The 15978-nt window shown below is 41.0% G+C and overlaps 1 protein-coding gene across 3 annotated transcripts in view; it reads left to right on the forward strand.

Annotated features, from left to right (window-relative positions):
* APOOL (apolipoprotein O like) overlaps positions 1 to 15978 on the forward strand; it is a 20729-nt gene continuing 4751 nt past the window's right edge. Inside the window, exons 1-8 of one of the 3 annotated variants that reach the window (XM_035113860.2) lie at positions 1 to 72; positions 6112 to 6213; positions 8452 to 8571; positions 11770 to 11824; positions 12103 to 12201; positions 13667 to 13758; positions 14016 to 14129; positions 15712 to 15892. In XM_035113860.2, the coding sequence (XP_034969751.1) occupies positions 61 to 72; positions 6112 to 6213; positions 8452 to 8571; positions 11770 to 11824; positions 12103 to 12201; positions 13667 to 13758; positions 14016 to 14129; positions 15712 to 15892 (775 nt within the window). In that variant the 5' untranslated portion in view covers positions 1 to 60. Of the gene's footprint in view, positions 205 to 6111; positions 6214 to 8451; positions 8572 to 11769; positions 11825 to 12102; positions 12202 to 13666; positions 13759 to 14015; positions 14130 to 15711; positions 15893 to 15978 lie in introns of all 3 variants that reach the window. The other 2 variants (XM_060270111.1, XM_035113859.2) reach the window with 2 other exon arrangements.

Genomic DNA, 15978 nt, shown 5'->3' on the forward strand with positions numbered 1-15978 from the left:
GTTGGCGCCGTTGGTCGCGAGCGCTCGGCGGGTCGCCTCCTTCGAGGAGGAGGAGCCAAAATGGCGGCTAAGGTGAGTGGTTCACCTCGTGCGTATCATCCTACCTTCTGCCCCCTCAACCGCCCTGCCTCCCCTCCAAGGAAAGGCTTCGTGAGGCCCTCCTTTTGAGTGGGCCGCGCTTAAAGGGCACAGATGACATACAGGGTGAGCTTTTCCCATCGTTAAGGACGCCTTAACTTTCTTGAATGCGGTCGCGCCTGAGCATGTACAGAGCGCCCCCCGCCTCCATGTCTCATAGCATGTATGGCCCAGCATTCCCCCGCTCTCTAGGTACCCTCAAGGTAGTGGACACGGTTTCTTTCTGCCCCTCCCTCTACCTTCTCCCCCACCCAAAGACGAAAGAGTGTCTGAGCAGGTGCAGAGTGCCGCCTCCTGTGCCCACTCTGTGCTGTCGCTTTCCTTCTACTCCCCAGTGGGAAAATGTGTAGGAATTCTTAGAACTGCTGGACATTAGAGGCTAGTTTGTTAAGATGATGAGAGTATCTGAACATGTGTGGTTCCACCTTGTTCTTCTGAATAACTGCTTCCTCCAGATACAAATTTCGAAATTGAGTGACAATCTGTGATCAGACTTTTCAAATACTGTAGAGAAAAAAGCTTCAAACCCTGGTCTTAGATTATTGGGGCTCATGCTAAAAGTTAAATCTTTTGATCACATTTATAATATTGTATGCACCTTAAAACATTAAGATTCCCACCCAAACCTAAAAATTGTTTGTACTTCTATAAGCCTTGAGGTTTCCTCGTGCCTGTTGATACCTCCCTCTTGTGTTTGGATGGTGTCATTTTTTTGCTATATGGGATCCCCAATCAAAAAATGAGTTTGCTATTGGCATATAGCAAGACTGGCTAATTTGCAGCATGCAGACTGGATCTATTCCTCCCCAAAAGGATGGGTGAGTGAGTATGTCCTCCAAGATCCCCAGCAATTTGGCAATTTAAGATTTAAAATAATAATATTAATGTAATTCCCACTGTAGTGCTGTCGAGTTTCCTCTGTGGAACTGAAGGGGCTGCCAGCTTTCCAAAAAAAAATGGGTGCCTCTGGTTCAGCATACTTTGCAAAGGCACCTCTTCTCTCTTGAGCGCCACATAATGTTCATTCTGCACTTGTAAGGAACTGATCTTTGAGTGGCAGCTCCTCCTCACATTCTGGAACTCCCTGCCCATTGACAGCAGGCAGACACTTTCACTGAACACGTTTTGGTGTCTAGAAAAAAACATTTGTTTAGTCAAACTTCCTCTTACTCATTTTGCATTTTTATAAACCTTTTAATGATTATTTTTATTGACAATTTTAATGTATATTTTTATATTATTTGTAAATGTTTTGCTTACAGTTAAGTGGTATGAAAATTTTGTTAAGCAAATAAATCAGAGCTTTCTAAACTGTGTGTCGCGACACATTCATGTATCAGCTGCAGTGTGTAGCTGTGTCACGCGAATGCAGCTCGCTCTCCTGCCGGGGCTGGAAACAGATTAGTTTAACTTCCGGTTTGCTAGTAAAACTGAATTACTGTGTTTCAAAATGATGCATGCCTAAAAAATGTGTCACCGACAAGAAAGGTTGGGAAAGCTCTGAAATAAATAAAAATAGTGTGGGGCATGAAGGTCATAGTGTTCGGGGAACAGGAAGGTGCACTTCTTCTTGTTTCCTGAACCTTGAAACATTATTTCAGTGGTACCACCCCAGGGGGAGAAGTTCTCTTTGCAAGGTAAGTGAGGGTTTTCAATCCCCAGCGCACTTCCTGGGTCCTCTCCTCACAGCCCAGCGATGGAAGCAAAGCTCTCCTGCTCCACTGCTAATCAGCAGAAGAGCTGTGTGAGGCAATGCTATCTGCCTGTGTGAGTGAATGAATGTATGTGTGGTATGTGTGTTGGCCATTTAGGCCAAGCCCATAGATGGCATGCTGCCCATGGAGGACTGACAAAACTTCAATGAGCTCCTCAAGCAAAAAAAAAAAAAGGCTAGCCACCCTGTAGTTAAATGTTGCTCTTGTTTGAGCCCTCCCAAATGCAGCTAAAACAAAAAGTCATCCCCTAAGGCAGGATCTGGCTGAGCTGTGCCATTTTAATAGTTCTTTTCTGAATAAATCTTTCTTTTCAATAAACTGCTTCAAAATAATTACTGGGCAGTGAAGTGATGTACAGTATCATTTTGTTAGTCGTTGCACAGTTGACTTTGGTAGACCTTCCAAAGCAAAGCAATTAGTGTCATTCAAGAATTGAGCTAATTCCAAAAGTCACAGCACAGTTCCTAGACCTTTAAGTACAGTGGAATGTGTGTTATAATACATACAGCTTTGTTTAACAATTTGAATTAAAAAACTCCCACACAGTCTGCCCACTGAGTGCTGCTGTTTCCAAACATATTTGTCATGTGACAAAACAGACATTTGAGCAATTTTGGCACAACTGCACAAGAGCATAGACTATTTTTTATTCTACAGCCACCTGAGGAAATGACAGTGTGTGAAGCATCTATTCCCCTCCCAGAGCGTCTGTTTCCAGAGTTCCCTGGGAAGAGGGACTGATGTTAAACTACTCTGGGCATTGTCACCCTGTGAGGAGAATAGGAGTTTCCTAATGATTCTCAGCACCCATAGCAAACCAGTTTCTGCAAATCTTCGGAGGAAGCCATGGCTTTTCAAGTGGCATCACAGTGTTTTAAACGTATGATGCAGATGTGGCCTTTATCTTGCCACAACTCTTGCATACTTGTGGCTTTAGAAGATACAAGTTGCAGAGAGTGGGTATCTGGGCATAGAGTCCTTTCACATGCTTTCTGTCCTTCATACCTTAAGTACTTACTTCATTATCCAGCTCTCCCAAGAAACATTAAATGTGAACTTATTTCCTCTAGCTATAAATTACATATTCGAGTTGCAGGCACTCTTATGCACCTTAACATCAAAAGAGCAGAGAAATCTATCTTGCAGGCAAATTCTGAATACAAAGATACATTTTTATCACACTTGATATTTAAATGACTAGATAAAATTTGGCTGAGAGCATTTTCTCACTTTATAAGTCAGATTTTGAACGTTTACCACATTTATCACATGCGCCTTCTCCAGAGTTAATCATTTCATTCTGCTGTATTCTTCCTAATACTCTTTCTATGCTCCTCCTCATTAATGTTCAGTGACTTCAAAGTGTGAGAGTTAATTGCTCTTAGGGTATGGGCAATACTTTCCCCCTTTTCTGTATGCTTAAAAAAAAAGAAATCACACAGTTGACAGTCCTTGTATAATTTCACATTGCCACTTTCTTTTGTGCTTTTCCATCAAATATCTAATTTTTGCATTTTTCTTTTCCCCTGTGCTTCATTTGACCACCCCTCTGTCTATTCCTGCAACACGGTCAGTCTGCTTCATTGTCTGTTTCTTCTTCTGCTGTAGCTAGCTTGATACTTTACATCACAAATGAGGAGCATGTGTCCCTCCAGTTGTTGCCAGGCTACAACTCCTATCATCTCATGTTTTAATCCTTTTTAATATTTTATTTTTAAATTGTTGTAGCCCACTTGGGCCTCAACATGGAGAAATCAAATAAATAAGAATGTTGATGTGTGGAAAGATGGCCAGAAATGCATTCTGTTGGGAGGAGACTTTAATCCACAAATTAGTTAAACTTGGTGTCCTTAGATTCAACTATTGGCTCCATTCTTCAATGGCTGTATTCATCATGAAGCCAGGTATTGGTTGCTGCCTTGCCAATTATGGTTTGAGTGAAACAAACCACAATTCTCAGTTCATTCATAACACTAACTCGGAGATTGTGGCTTGTTGATCACACATGGAAAAAATGAAAGTGCATGTGATATCAACATTATTGGTAAGTCATTAGCAGTGGTTTGCAATGATGTCAACTGGGCTAGTGTGGGAAATAATAAATACAACACAGTAATAAAACATTCATTAAAATCCAGTACAGCTTCCTTAAGTTGTAACGTGACTATGGGGCATCAAGCATTAACTCGTGATAAGAAATGCAGTAAAATGGTTTATTACACTAATTCACCTCCACTGGCATTTTATCCTTAAAGAGATGAGAACATGAGACATTTCCTCTTAGGAATGAGATTATTTGAGAGGAAGAGGAGATGCAGCACTTGGAGGAAATAGTTTCCAGAGGTGCAACATAATAGGGAATGGATAGCATATTGCAGAGAGAAGGTAACTGACACAGGCTGCATACATACTATACTGTACATTTAAAGTACCGGTACATGACTTCCCTGAAAGAATCCTAGAGACTAGTTTATTAAGTGTGCTAGTAATTGCAGCTCTGAGAAGTAAACTACAGTTCCCAGAATTCTTTGGATGAAACCATGTGCATTAAATGTATGGTGTGTGCGTAGCCATAGTTGCACAATTAAGTTGTAGAATTCACTGCCACAATAAGTGATGGTGGCTGTTGGCTTAGATGGCTTTCAAATGACAATTTCATAGGCAATCATTTCCATTCAGTATACTGTATATTGAGTACCAGTAAGTACTACCGGTATTAGTTGCAGAGCAACACTGGAGGAAAGTTCCTGTATTCTTGCCCAGCTGCTTAACTCTCTGGAAGCGGTTGGTAGAGCATAAGACTCTTAATCGCAGGGTCATGGGTTCAGGCCCCACATTGGGCAAAATATTCCTGCATTGCAGGGGGTTGAACTAGATCAGGGGTCAGCAAACTTTTTCAGCAGGGGGCTGGTCCACGTCCCTCAGACCTTGGGGGAGGGCCAACTATTTTTGGGGGGGGGGGAATGAACAAATTTCTATGCCCCACAAATAACCCAGAGAAGCATTTTAAATAAAAGCACACATTCTACTCATGTAAAAACACCAGGCAGGCCGCACAAATAACCCAGGGATGCATTTTAAATAAAAAGACACATTCTACTCATGTAAAAACACGCTAATTCCCGGACCGTCCACAGGCTGGATTTAGAAGGTGATTGGGCCAGATTATGCCCCCAGGCCTTAGTTTGCCTACCCATTGACTAGACTAGATGATCCCTGTGGTCCCTTCCAACTACATTTCTGTGATCGGGCTTCACAGATGGTTGATCTAATTGAGCAATGCTCTTCCACTCTTTTCCTTTTTTTGTTTTCTTGAGGTCTCAAAACTTTGATCTTTTTAATGAATATATATTTTTAAAAGTGAAAACGTTCTTGCTAGATTCTGTAAAAAGCCATTTGAGCATTAGAGAGCAGACTTCTGTGTAGCCTATACCTTTAAGGCAGTTTTCCTGCCACTAAATGTTGTTGTTAAAATATGAACATAGGGAGCTGTCTGATATTGAGTGAGGCTGTGGGGGTCCATCTAGTTCAGCATTGTCTACATTGATTGCAGTGGTTCTCTAGGCTTTCTCAGCCCTGCCTTTGAGACATCAAGGATTAAACCTGTGGCCATCTGCATACAAGACAGATGCTCTCCCACTGAGCTGTGTCCCTTCCTTCATCTTATTTTAGATATTTTTTAATTCTAAGCATTTCTACAGTGATCCTGCATTTTACCAGCACTTTATTGCAACAGACCATGCATAATGCATCTTCAGTGTACACATGGTGCTTCACAGAGTGACAATTTTTTTTTTTAAATGTGAGTCCCTGCACCAAGGAGCTTATGACCACATCACAAGTAATAATCCTGAGAAACATATTTTAAGGAAACAGTTCAATAAATTACAGTAAGCAACTTCCTTGGTACCCAAAAACGATTAGTGTGAACAACCTGAACATTTGCAATTTGGAAACCTTTTCCATACCTACCCCACCCCGCAATGCAGTGAGAATGTTTATGTTTCTTAAAATGTTTCTTAAAATGTTTTTGTATACTGTACATTTTTTTCCAATTCTGTATTTTCCTATATCAGATGTATGAAAAACAATTTATTGTGCTTATACTCTTTAGCAGACTTAACTGGTTAATGGATATTGTTGTTGAACTTGGTCTGAGTATTGATGAACATGTGCATTCATTCATTCATTCATTCATTCATTTGCTATTCAGCGATTAAGCTTCTTTCTTGCTTTCTTTTGGCCTCTACCCCACCAGATAGCAAAATGGGTGGCTCTTCCTACAGCCTTGGCAGGTGCATCTATTGTACATGCTGCATCTGAAGAGGAACCAGAATCTTGTCGCATGAAGGCACATCAGGTAGGATTTGTATGACCTCTTTAAAAATTGAATGAGCAGAAGCACCCAGGTGCAGTGAAGGCTTGCCTCTGAATTTTGTTTCACAGGAAACAGAACTATATAGCAGAATGCAACATGGGATATAGTAAAATAATAATAATGTTGTTGATGATTATTATAATTTCAGATGATCCAAAAAGAGAGGACTGAATAGATAAGCTACGGTAATGCAAATATGTGATATAATACATAATATAATTTAAAGCTGAAGAGAAGCATTCCTTCTATAGTTTCAATGTTCATTTGTTGAGAACTGTTTCTTATGTAGCGATGGTAGTACCGCTCACACAAGAAGGGAATACTCTCATGTTTTGGAGAGCCCAAAGGTTTGCATTTTAAAAAAAAAACCTGGGAGAGCCCAATAAGAACTGAGTGCACTCAGTGTCTACAGAATGCAAATTGATAGGAAGGATATGAAACACCAGGGACAGGGGCAATGCAGTGGAGCAGCTGGAATTCTGAACAGCAGCACTCCAAAGCACAACATTTTGTTGCAGGTCCCATTTGGAAGACTGAATCACATTTGTACTTAAATTTACTGTGGCTTTTGTATTGATGCATAGGTTTTTTGGGGGGGATTTGGTTTGCTTTCATCTTTGCTTTATTTATGCATGGTTGTTATCAATCTAGGTATGATGAACTTAAGAAGAGGGCAGTATACTGCAGCAACAAGCTCCACTACCATCTCTTGACCTCAGCACATTCATCATATCTTGTGTACACAGCCTACATATATACACGCTAATGTCTTCTGCACTCTGTACATTAGATACACAGAGCACATAGAGACCAGCATGAGGGCCTGCATCTCCCCACTCTACATATTCTTTGTGTAGTGCTAAAGAAGATTATTTTCTTGATCTCCACCCCACTTGGAGGCTTAAAGCTTAGGACAACCACAGCTAACTTATGGTCCGAAGCACAACAGTCACATTGCGCAAGGTGTTCTGTGTGACTCGGAAGTGTTCATACAAGAGAGAGCCGTCCCATCTGCACCATGAAGCTGGTGGTAATCTGCACCACCATTTGCACTGCTCAAGGGTGATGGAGATAGCACTAGGCCAGTGTTTCCCAACCTTGTGCCTCCAGCTGTTTTCGGACTACAATTCCCATCATTCCTGACCACTGGTCTTGCTAGCTAGGGATGATGGGAGTTGTAGTCCCAAAACATCTGGAGGCACAAGGTTGGGAAACACTGCACTAGGCCAAAGCAATCTAATATGGTGCCTTTCAGTTATTGTTGGACTAAAACTTGCATCACAGCCACTGGGCATACTGACTGGGACCGATGGGAGTTGGCATCTGACAATATCTGGGGGGGGGCACGCTGGCTACACCTGCAGTAGGTTCTCAGACTGTTCTGTGGAATCTTTAGGTTTGTCAATGAGAAAGTTGGTAATGGCTGGCAAGCTTCACTGAAAAGCTGCTTGTCTGCCACTACCAATTTCTCCTGCAGATGCAGTGGGGTTTTGGATGCATTTGAAAGATAACTCTTGGTTCATGCAAGTTAGGTGCTAGCTCAGCTGATCATAGTACCCCAGAACACAACCCTGAATCCTGTGCTGTGTACAGGTGTTATGTGGTAGAGATGGCCATAGCTCAGTGACAGAGTACTGTATCTGCTTTGCATGCAAAAGGTCCCAGGTTCAGTCTCCATCATTTCCAAGTAGGGCTGGGAGAGACCCTATCTGAAACTCTGAAGGGCCATTCCCAGTCAATGTAGACAATACTGATTTAGATGGACCAATGGGTATGATTCATTATAAGGCCACTTTCTGTTCCTAGATGTGCTGGGGACCTCAACAGCCATGCTGAAATGGAAGGAATTCTCTGAAAGTAGAATCCACTGCATTAGATGACTTAAGCTCAGATGCCTGTGTGTGTGTCATTTCCCTGATGATCCATATCCATGGCAAAATGTCAGGGTCAACTTACTGGCACTTAATGACCATACATGCCTACTTTCACACAGAAGTCCTTGGGTCTACCCTTTTATCCAATAGATGATAGTATCCAAAGTAGTTGTAGATGTAGAACAGATCTTCTATTCATGCAAGTCTTGTACGACACAGGCAAATTTTGCTGGATTGAGGCAATGGATAAAATAATCCTATTCCAAGTATGTGGATTGCCCCTCCCTTTTCATGGTTTTCCCAAGACAAGCTTTGTTATAACTTCTCTCCCCCCATTTCCTTCCAGCTTCCTATTTATAATGCACCACCTCTTAATTCAAGATACATCGATGAAAAGCCTGGCCGCTTGCAAAGTAGAATTTCATCAGTAAGAAACACAACAAGTTACTATGTCAATGGGTGCAAGGTAAGAATATTACTTAATTTAATAGATCAAGAATTCTCATACATGTCTTGCCATAAGTGAGCATGGAATAAGATTTCTATGAATTAGTTCAGTTTGGGATTTCCAGTGCATTTTGAGTTCAGAGTTTTTAATCAAACCCTTAAGAAAAGAAGTACAGTGGAACCTCGGTTTACGAATTTTCGGTTTACGAACGCCGCAGACCCATCTGGAATGGATTAATTCACTTTCCATTACTTTCAATGGGAAAGTTCGCTTCAGTTTATGAACGCTTCAGTTTATGAACAGACTTCCGGAACCAATTACACCCATGCTTCGGGTTAAGTACGCTTCAGGTTGAGTACTCCGCGGACCCGTCTGGAACGGATTAATCCACTTTCCATTACTTTCAATGGGAAAGTTCGCTTCAGTTTATGAACGCTTCAGTTTATGAACAGACTTCCGGAACCAATTGTGTTCATAAACCGAGGTACCACTGTAACATATTCAAACACTCTTAAAAAAACCTTCCCCCCTAGGAAACATCTTGGGAATCTTAAACTGAATAAATCAACCATGTAAGACTTTGCTATTTTTTGCACTCTTACTAAGAAGTTGCCCTTTTGGTAGAAGAAAGGTTAGGAGTAAGAATAATGTTCCTGCTTTAGGTTTGCTTTGTGTTATCTGCACCAACCTTTTTATGTCCACCAGTCAATAATTTCTCTTTATTTTTGTTGTGTTTCAAAACTTGGAGCGTAGTGACCTCTTGTGGTGTGAATTCAAAATAAATTTTCAGTGCCAAGTTTTGTTCACAAAACACTAGTGCAAAATAAACTGAAATGTATCATTGTGAAACATACAATATATTTCCCACTGTGATGTCCCGAACTCTATGCCTTAATTGTTCCTGCAATATGTATATAATTCTTTTTATTGTATTTATTTTAATGTATGTATTATATTTATTATATTGTAAACTGCACTGAGAGCTTCAGCTGAAATAAATAACAAATGACAGGGGAGGGAAAACTGAAGGCAGATGAAGGTAGAGCATTGGGGAAGGGTTTTCCAAAACATTTTGCCTCTTGTTGAAATCAATGAGAGGGCAGTAAATGTAATTTCTCCTACTTGACACACCCCCAACATGCCATTAGAATGCTTCATCTTTGGCCTCTCTGAGGTTGGAGAAGAACCAGCTGCAGAACTTTCTGCAACCACAGGGAAAAGGCTTCCAACAACAGATCTTCCTTCCTGAGGGCAGACCTCTCTCTGTTTTCAGAGTGGGAAGTCTGATGAAACTTTGGCCTCCCAGAGACTATAGGAGTGCAGAGTTAGGATCTACTACATATGTTAGAAAGTTGCACTATGCATTTGGATACCTCTTAAGATATCTTACCTAAGTTTTATGTGCTAGTTCCTGAGATCAAGGAGCAGTTTTTCATCTATGTTTGGATACAGTTGAATACCAATTTAAATCAAGATTGTGGACTGAACCTTTTAAAAAAGATTTTATTGTTTCTAGGAATTCCTGAGCAACACCAGGTAGAAGGCAACTTGTCCTAAATAAAGAAATATAATATATAAGATGTCCACTTAAAAAATGATGCTGATGCATAAGAATGTTTACATCTTCTGGTGGGGCTAGAAAATATGATGTATCAAAACAGCTAAATCAGAAAACCCCAGACACCTTATATTATAAATGTAGCTTGTGCTATACCAGTGGATTAATGCAATGAAATAACAATTTCCTATTATGTTTGTCTATCAGTAGTTACGATGGAAGGCAAGGAAGATGCATGCTTGTATTTTACTTTGTTTGTATTTATATCCCATCTGTTTGTCTGATAACAGGCATCTGAGACATCTGACAACATGGGGAAATTAATGCACAATAAAATAATAGGATGTTAGTCTTAACAGCAGATGGTTTGGAAAGGCTAAGTTTATTTATTATTTGTGGCCTGAATCCAAAACACCATGTGACTAGTTTTGCATGCCCAAGTGGGTTTGGATATGCGATTCACAAAAAGCAACACACACACACACACACACACACACCCAAAAAGAAGGTATGGCAGACTTCTTCCAATACTGAGAAGTTTCATAAGCACCTGGTGTGGGGGCTGCTCTTCAAAGGGGACATGTTCAAAATTCCACACAAATATAAGGCCTTGGGCATACCTAATTAAAGTATCTTCTTGGATACCAGCCATTATTCAGTTCGGAGTATATGTGGGAGGGGGGGTGATTTTTACATAGCCTTGCTCCATCTGACATTGGATGAGTTGCTGTTGGTAATGCAATGTGTATCACAGTATAAATTTTAAAAGCTCTTGCTTGTTTTTCTCTAGCTGAATAACTTTCCTATGTAAAGAGACCAAAAGTTTCATATTGAATATGTTGTACACTGCACATGCTATAGCAGGGTCACCATGTGGCACCCACGAAGGCCTTCCCCGGAACCCATGAGGTTCCCTGCTCCTCTGCTTGCTGAAATTAGGCTTGAAGTATTATTTTGTAGCCAATAGAAAAAGTTGTGGGGGTATTTGGTTGTTGGGTGTGTGTCATTGATAGTTTATCTGACTTATAAATGTAGCCACGGATCCAAAAAAGTTTGCAACCTTGCTACAGTAATATTTTGCTACTGCTACAGTAATATTTTGCAGCACTGGGGGCAGGGGATTATTAAAATATGGCACCATTTGCCCCCCTACTTGCATCATATATACTGGCTCCAAATCCACAGAAGGAGCAGCAGAGTAGGAGTCTCCTCCTGCCCCATCACAAAAAGGTGATATCTGTGACAAATTTGTCATTGCCAGCTGTTAGATTGTTGGGGAAAGTCATGGGCTCAATCCAACACTTGCTTTTATCTTGCCCTGCCTAAGAGATGGTGCTGTTATTGCTGATGTTGCTGGACTACAGCTCCCATCATCCCTGAGCGTTGAGCATTCTAGATGGAATTGGACACAGGTCTTTACCCCATTTTTAAGTGATTCAGGAACATTGCACTTAAATCTGCCTCTTCTCCACCTCCTCCATGTTCCACTTGCTAATCAGTTATACTAAATTCAAAGAGTTGAATTACAAAGTGGGAAAATTTCCAGCATTCTGTCTCCAACTGTTTGTCATTGTGATTGTTTGATAAATGTTAGGAATTTTTAAGACAGATGCATAAATATCAGATGGGGAAAATTGTATTTTATTTTGTTTGTGCAGGATGCTTATCTCTTTGTCAAAAATGGGATAATATCATCTGTACAGTTTGGAAAAGGTGAGTACAGTATGTGCAAAGCTTAAATCTTTCATTTCTTTGTTCTTGGCCATGCAAATTACAAACTTCAAATGAAGAGACATTCCAGATTTTCTTATAAATATTTTATATTTTCTTATACTGTAAATATTTTGCCCCACTGTAAATACAGCACAGTTAACAAAGTTTGAATTTGTATGAAGTAATCATTTCTACATGCAATTACAAATAAATTATTATTATTATTATTAATTCTTAGAATATTCAAGCTTAGCAAATCTTGCTTCTTCTTTTTAAAGATGCCTATGTTTACCTGAAGAATCCACCTCCAGAATTCCTTCCCAAAGTTGGTGTGATTACAGTTTCAGGACTGACTGGGCTAGTCCTTGCAAGAAAAGGTAAGGGATTACATGCTCATAATTTACTGTTGTTATTATTAGTAGTATTAATTTATTAATTGCCTTCTGTACAAGCATGTCAAAACAATTCACATTAAAAACAGAAAAAAACAGTTTATAACACATACACACTATCCCCCCATTACATTTAGAGCAGAACTTAATACCCTGTTTCTCATATTTTAAGACATACCCATAAAATAAGCCATAGCAAGATTTTAAGCATTCAAGGAATATAAGCCATACCCCAAAAATAAGACATAGTGATAGGCGCAGCAGCAATGTGGGCCGCGGCAGGAGAAGGAGGAAAAAAATAAGACACCCCTTGAAAATAAGCCATAGTGTGTTTTTTGAGGGAAAAAATAAATATAAGACATGTCTTATAATATGAGAAACACGGTAGCATACAAAATACACACTTGTAGCAAAGACCCATTTATCCAACTGGGAAAACCTCCTAAAACAAAACAAAAAAAGTCTCCAGTTGTTTGCAGAAAGTGCAGATAGTAGGGCACCTGTTGTGTCTCAACAATAATGCTATCAACAGAACAGGAGCCAGCCCAGGCAAGCTGTTTAATGAATGGGGAGAGGCACAAAGTGTCTACCCCCCTCCATTAAATGTGTTTGTAGCAAGGTTTAACAGAGGGGTAAGGGAGGCCTTTCACCTATTTCTTATACTGGGTTAGCAAGCTGCCCTGTGGCCTCCTCACCCCTGGTTAAACCTTTTTGCAGTCAGGTTCAATAGAGGAAGGAGAGTGCTTTACAGAGCAGTTTAGCAACCTATGAGCAAGGAGCAGAAGCAGGTGGTTGAGATACAAAGGGAGGGAGGGAGGGAGAGTTAGTCATATGTTGGGGGGAAACAATGGGGGAGGTGGGATTGGTGAATGGAGCCGTGTGTGTGTGTGTGTGTGTGTGTGTGTGTGTGTGTGTGTGTATTCCTTGCCACATTGGAATCTGGATCCTAATGCAGATGGTTACAAAGCTTGCTGTCCTGTGTACCTACCCCACTGTAAGTTGAATACATCCAAGTAGAATCATGAGGATGTGTGCAATGGAGCACATAGTACAGCCTAATGCCTAGTCTGTAACTGTATCCAGATTCAGATGCTTTTGCAGACTCATTCCCACAAAGAACAGAAGAGGTGGGCAATGTTGATACAGGCTGAAGATAGTTCACTTGACTTGAATACTCATCTATATAAAAAATATTGCTTATACACTGGAAGTCAATGTGGAGCCTAGCCTTCTCAATATGATTATTTTTGCTTAAAGTTGTTTAAATCAGAGATGGGCAACCCATGGTCCTCTAGATGTTGTTGGGCTACACAACCTGTCATCTTTGGGATAGGGCCTTGCCATCATTGGTCATGCTGGCTGGAACTGATGGGAGCTGTAATCCAATAGCATTTGGAGGGCTGCAGGTTCCCAGTCACTGCCTTAAATGGTTGATTGATTGATTTTGCAGGATCTAGATTTAAGAAGATTTGCTATCCCTTTGGACTCTGCACATTGGGCATATCTGTTTGCTATCCAGCTCAGTCAGTAATTATTGCAAAGGTGAGTTCTGCTAAATGGTGTATGAATGCTTTCCTTTTTATTGTTTAAAAATCTTGCCACTTGTTCATCACACTTTAGCATTTTAAATTGGAAAATTTAAAAGCACTAATAGATTGCCAACTATAATTGTGTTCGTTCTTTCTTTCACTGTTGGTTGAATCACAGGTCATTGGAGAAGTCAGTTAGCCTTGCCTAATATGCTACAATATTTTTAAAACTGGTTGTTCAGTACAATAACATTTCTAAAATTAAACTAGGTAATAGGTGGAAAGGCCTATGCTGCAAGCCATAAAACCTATGAAGCAATAGGATCGCTATGGACCAAAAATTCCACTACGGAAGTTCTACTCACACAGGATAAAGATACTCAGGTAGGTTCTTTTCCAAAAACTACCTTATAAGCAGCATGGGCTAGTTATCTTTCTTCGATCTACATTGTGTTAGAAATGCATGCATGAAAACAATAGTGTTGCAGATATCGAACATCATTACTTTTCAGCCTTTGAACTTCCAAACGTGCAACAGATTTTAATATACTATAGTAGACTGGTTTGGAGACTGAAAGATACGCTGCACATGTTAAGAGACATATTTAGTGCTATTATTTGTGCTATTATTTGTGTGTATTTTTAAATAATTTTAATTAAACTAAAAATTGTTATACAAAATTCTGCAAAATAGAGAGTTATCAAACAGTATCTAGTGACAATTATACATTGTCCACATAAAATTATAGATCACTGTTGAACAAAAATAAGACATGAAGTAAAACCAAAATAAATAAACCATGGGCGTATGAATGCATGGAAGGTGGTGACTAGAAATATTTATAGCATAACTAGTATCATGAAGCCCGTTAAAATAACGGGTGCTAGAGCAGACCTGTTGCTCTAGCAACCTCGGGGACATGCGCAGAGCTGATGAAGCGGCGGGTCTGCGCTCCAAGTCCCAACGGACAGAACTGGACCCGATGGGGTGGGAGTTAGGAGAAGGCCTCACTTTCTTTCCTCCTCCACCGAGGCCAGCAAGCGGCCCTATGAATTCCCTTCCCGGACCTCCTACCTCAGCCCAGCTCGAGCGCTGCAGCGGCCTGCCCGCCTCATTCTCTCTCCCGCCGGCGTCGCTCCTCGCGCGGATGAGCCGCCGCGCCCTGAGGAGGCTGGGCTTGCCTCTCCCGTCAGGGTCTAGAAAGAAGAAGAAGCAGCACCCGGCAAAGGGGAACGGGCGGTCCTCGTGCCCGCCTTGCCGCCTCAGCCTGGCTCGTCTCCCTGCCGGGCCGAGCGGACTCCAAGCTCCCCTCTCCGAAGTGTCTCTGCGCTCCAAGTCCCAACAGCTGTCCATGGGGCACATGCGCAGTAGCGCAATCCCACGGACACAGGGACTGGACGCAGAGACACTTGGATATTATTATATAGGATGGTTGAACAAGACAGGGTTATGAAACATGGACCCTATTATACCAATGGAAAGTATTTTAATTGGCACAGTCACTATCAGCCATATTCGTTTGTAAGCCAAGGAGGATCCTCAGCCAATTTGCTATTATTTTATTATTAATGCAGTGCTATCCATGTGCATGGCATTTTACACAGCACTATTAAGCAAAAGACATGCCACCAATCTGTGGGGGAAAGACTGTAGCACAGTCTCTGCATTGAGAAGGTCCAGAATTGAATCCCTGGCATCTCCAGGTAGGGCTGGAAAAGACTATCTGAAACCTTGTAGAGCAATACTTGCCAGCCTAGTGTCTTCCAGATGCTTTGCACCAGAGCTGGGGCTGGGGAAGTGGGCACCAGAGGGCACCAGATTGCTGAAAGCTAGTGTAGGCAATACTGGGTGATGGATCATTTGACTCTAGTAGAAGGCAACTTCCTATGTTACAAGGAGTGTTCTGTCTAAATTTAGATTTGGCAATATCAGATTTATTTTACAATTTAGTCATTATTTCAACAGCAGCAAGTACTGGGAGCAGTTCCAGGAACAGACCATATTGTCTCAGAAGCTCGGAAGATAGCCCTTGAATCAGAAGAAAAGGTGAAATCATCACAAATGCAATTTCATGCAGAGAAGACACTTCCACAGACAGATTCTGTGCCTTTGATAGCTGAAGCGAAACTGCCAAGTGTCAGATCAGGTATGAATAACCAGCAACTGTCCTGAAGATCTTAAGTGACAAGACAGTGCCAAACATATAGACACACTAAAACCTTTTTTATACTT

This window comes from Zootoca vivipara, chromosome Z (assembly GCF_963506605.1).
Source record: "Zootoca vivipara chromosome Z, rZooViv1.1, whole genome shotgun sequence".
Lineage (NCBI taxonomy): Eukaryota > Metazoa > Chordata > Lepidosauria > Squamata > Lacertidae > Zootoca > Zootoca vivipara.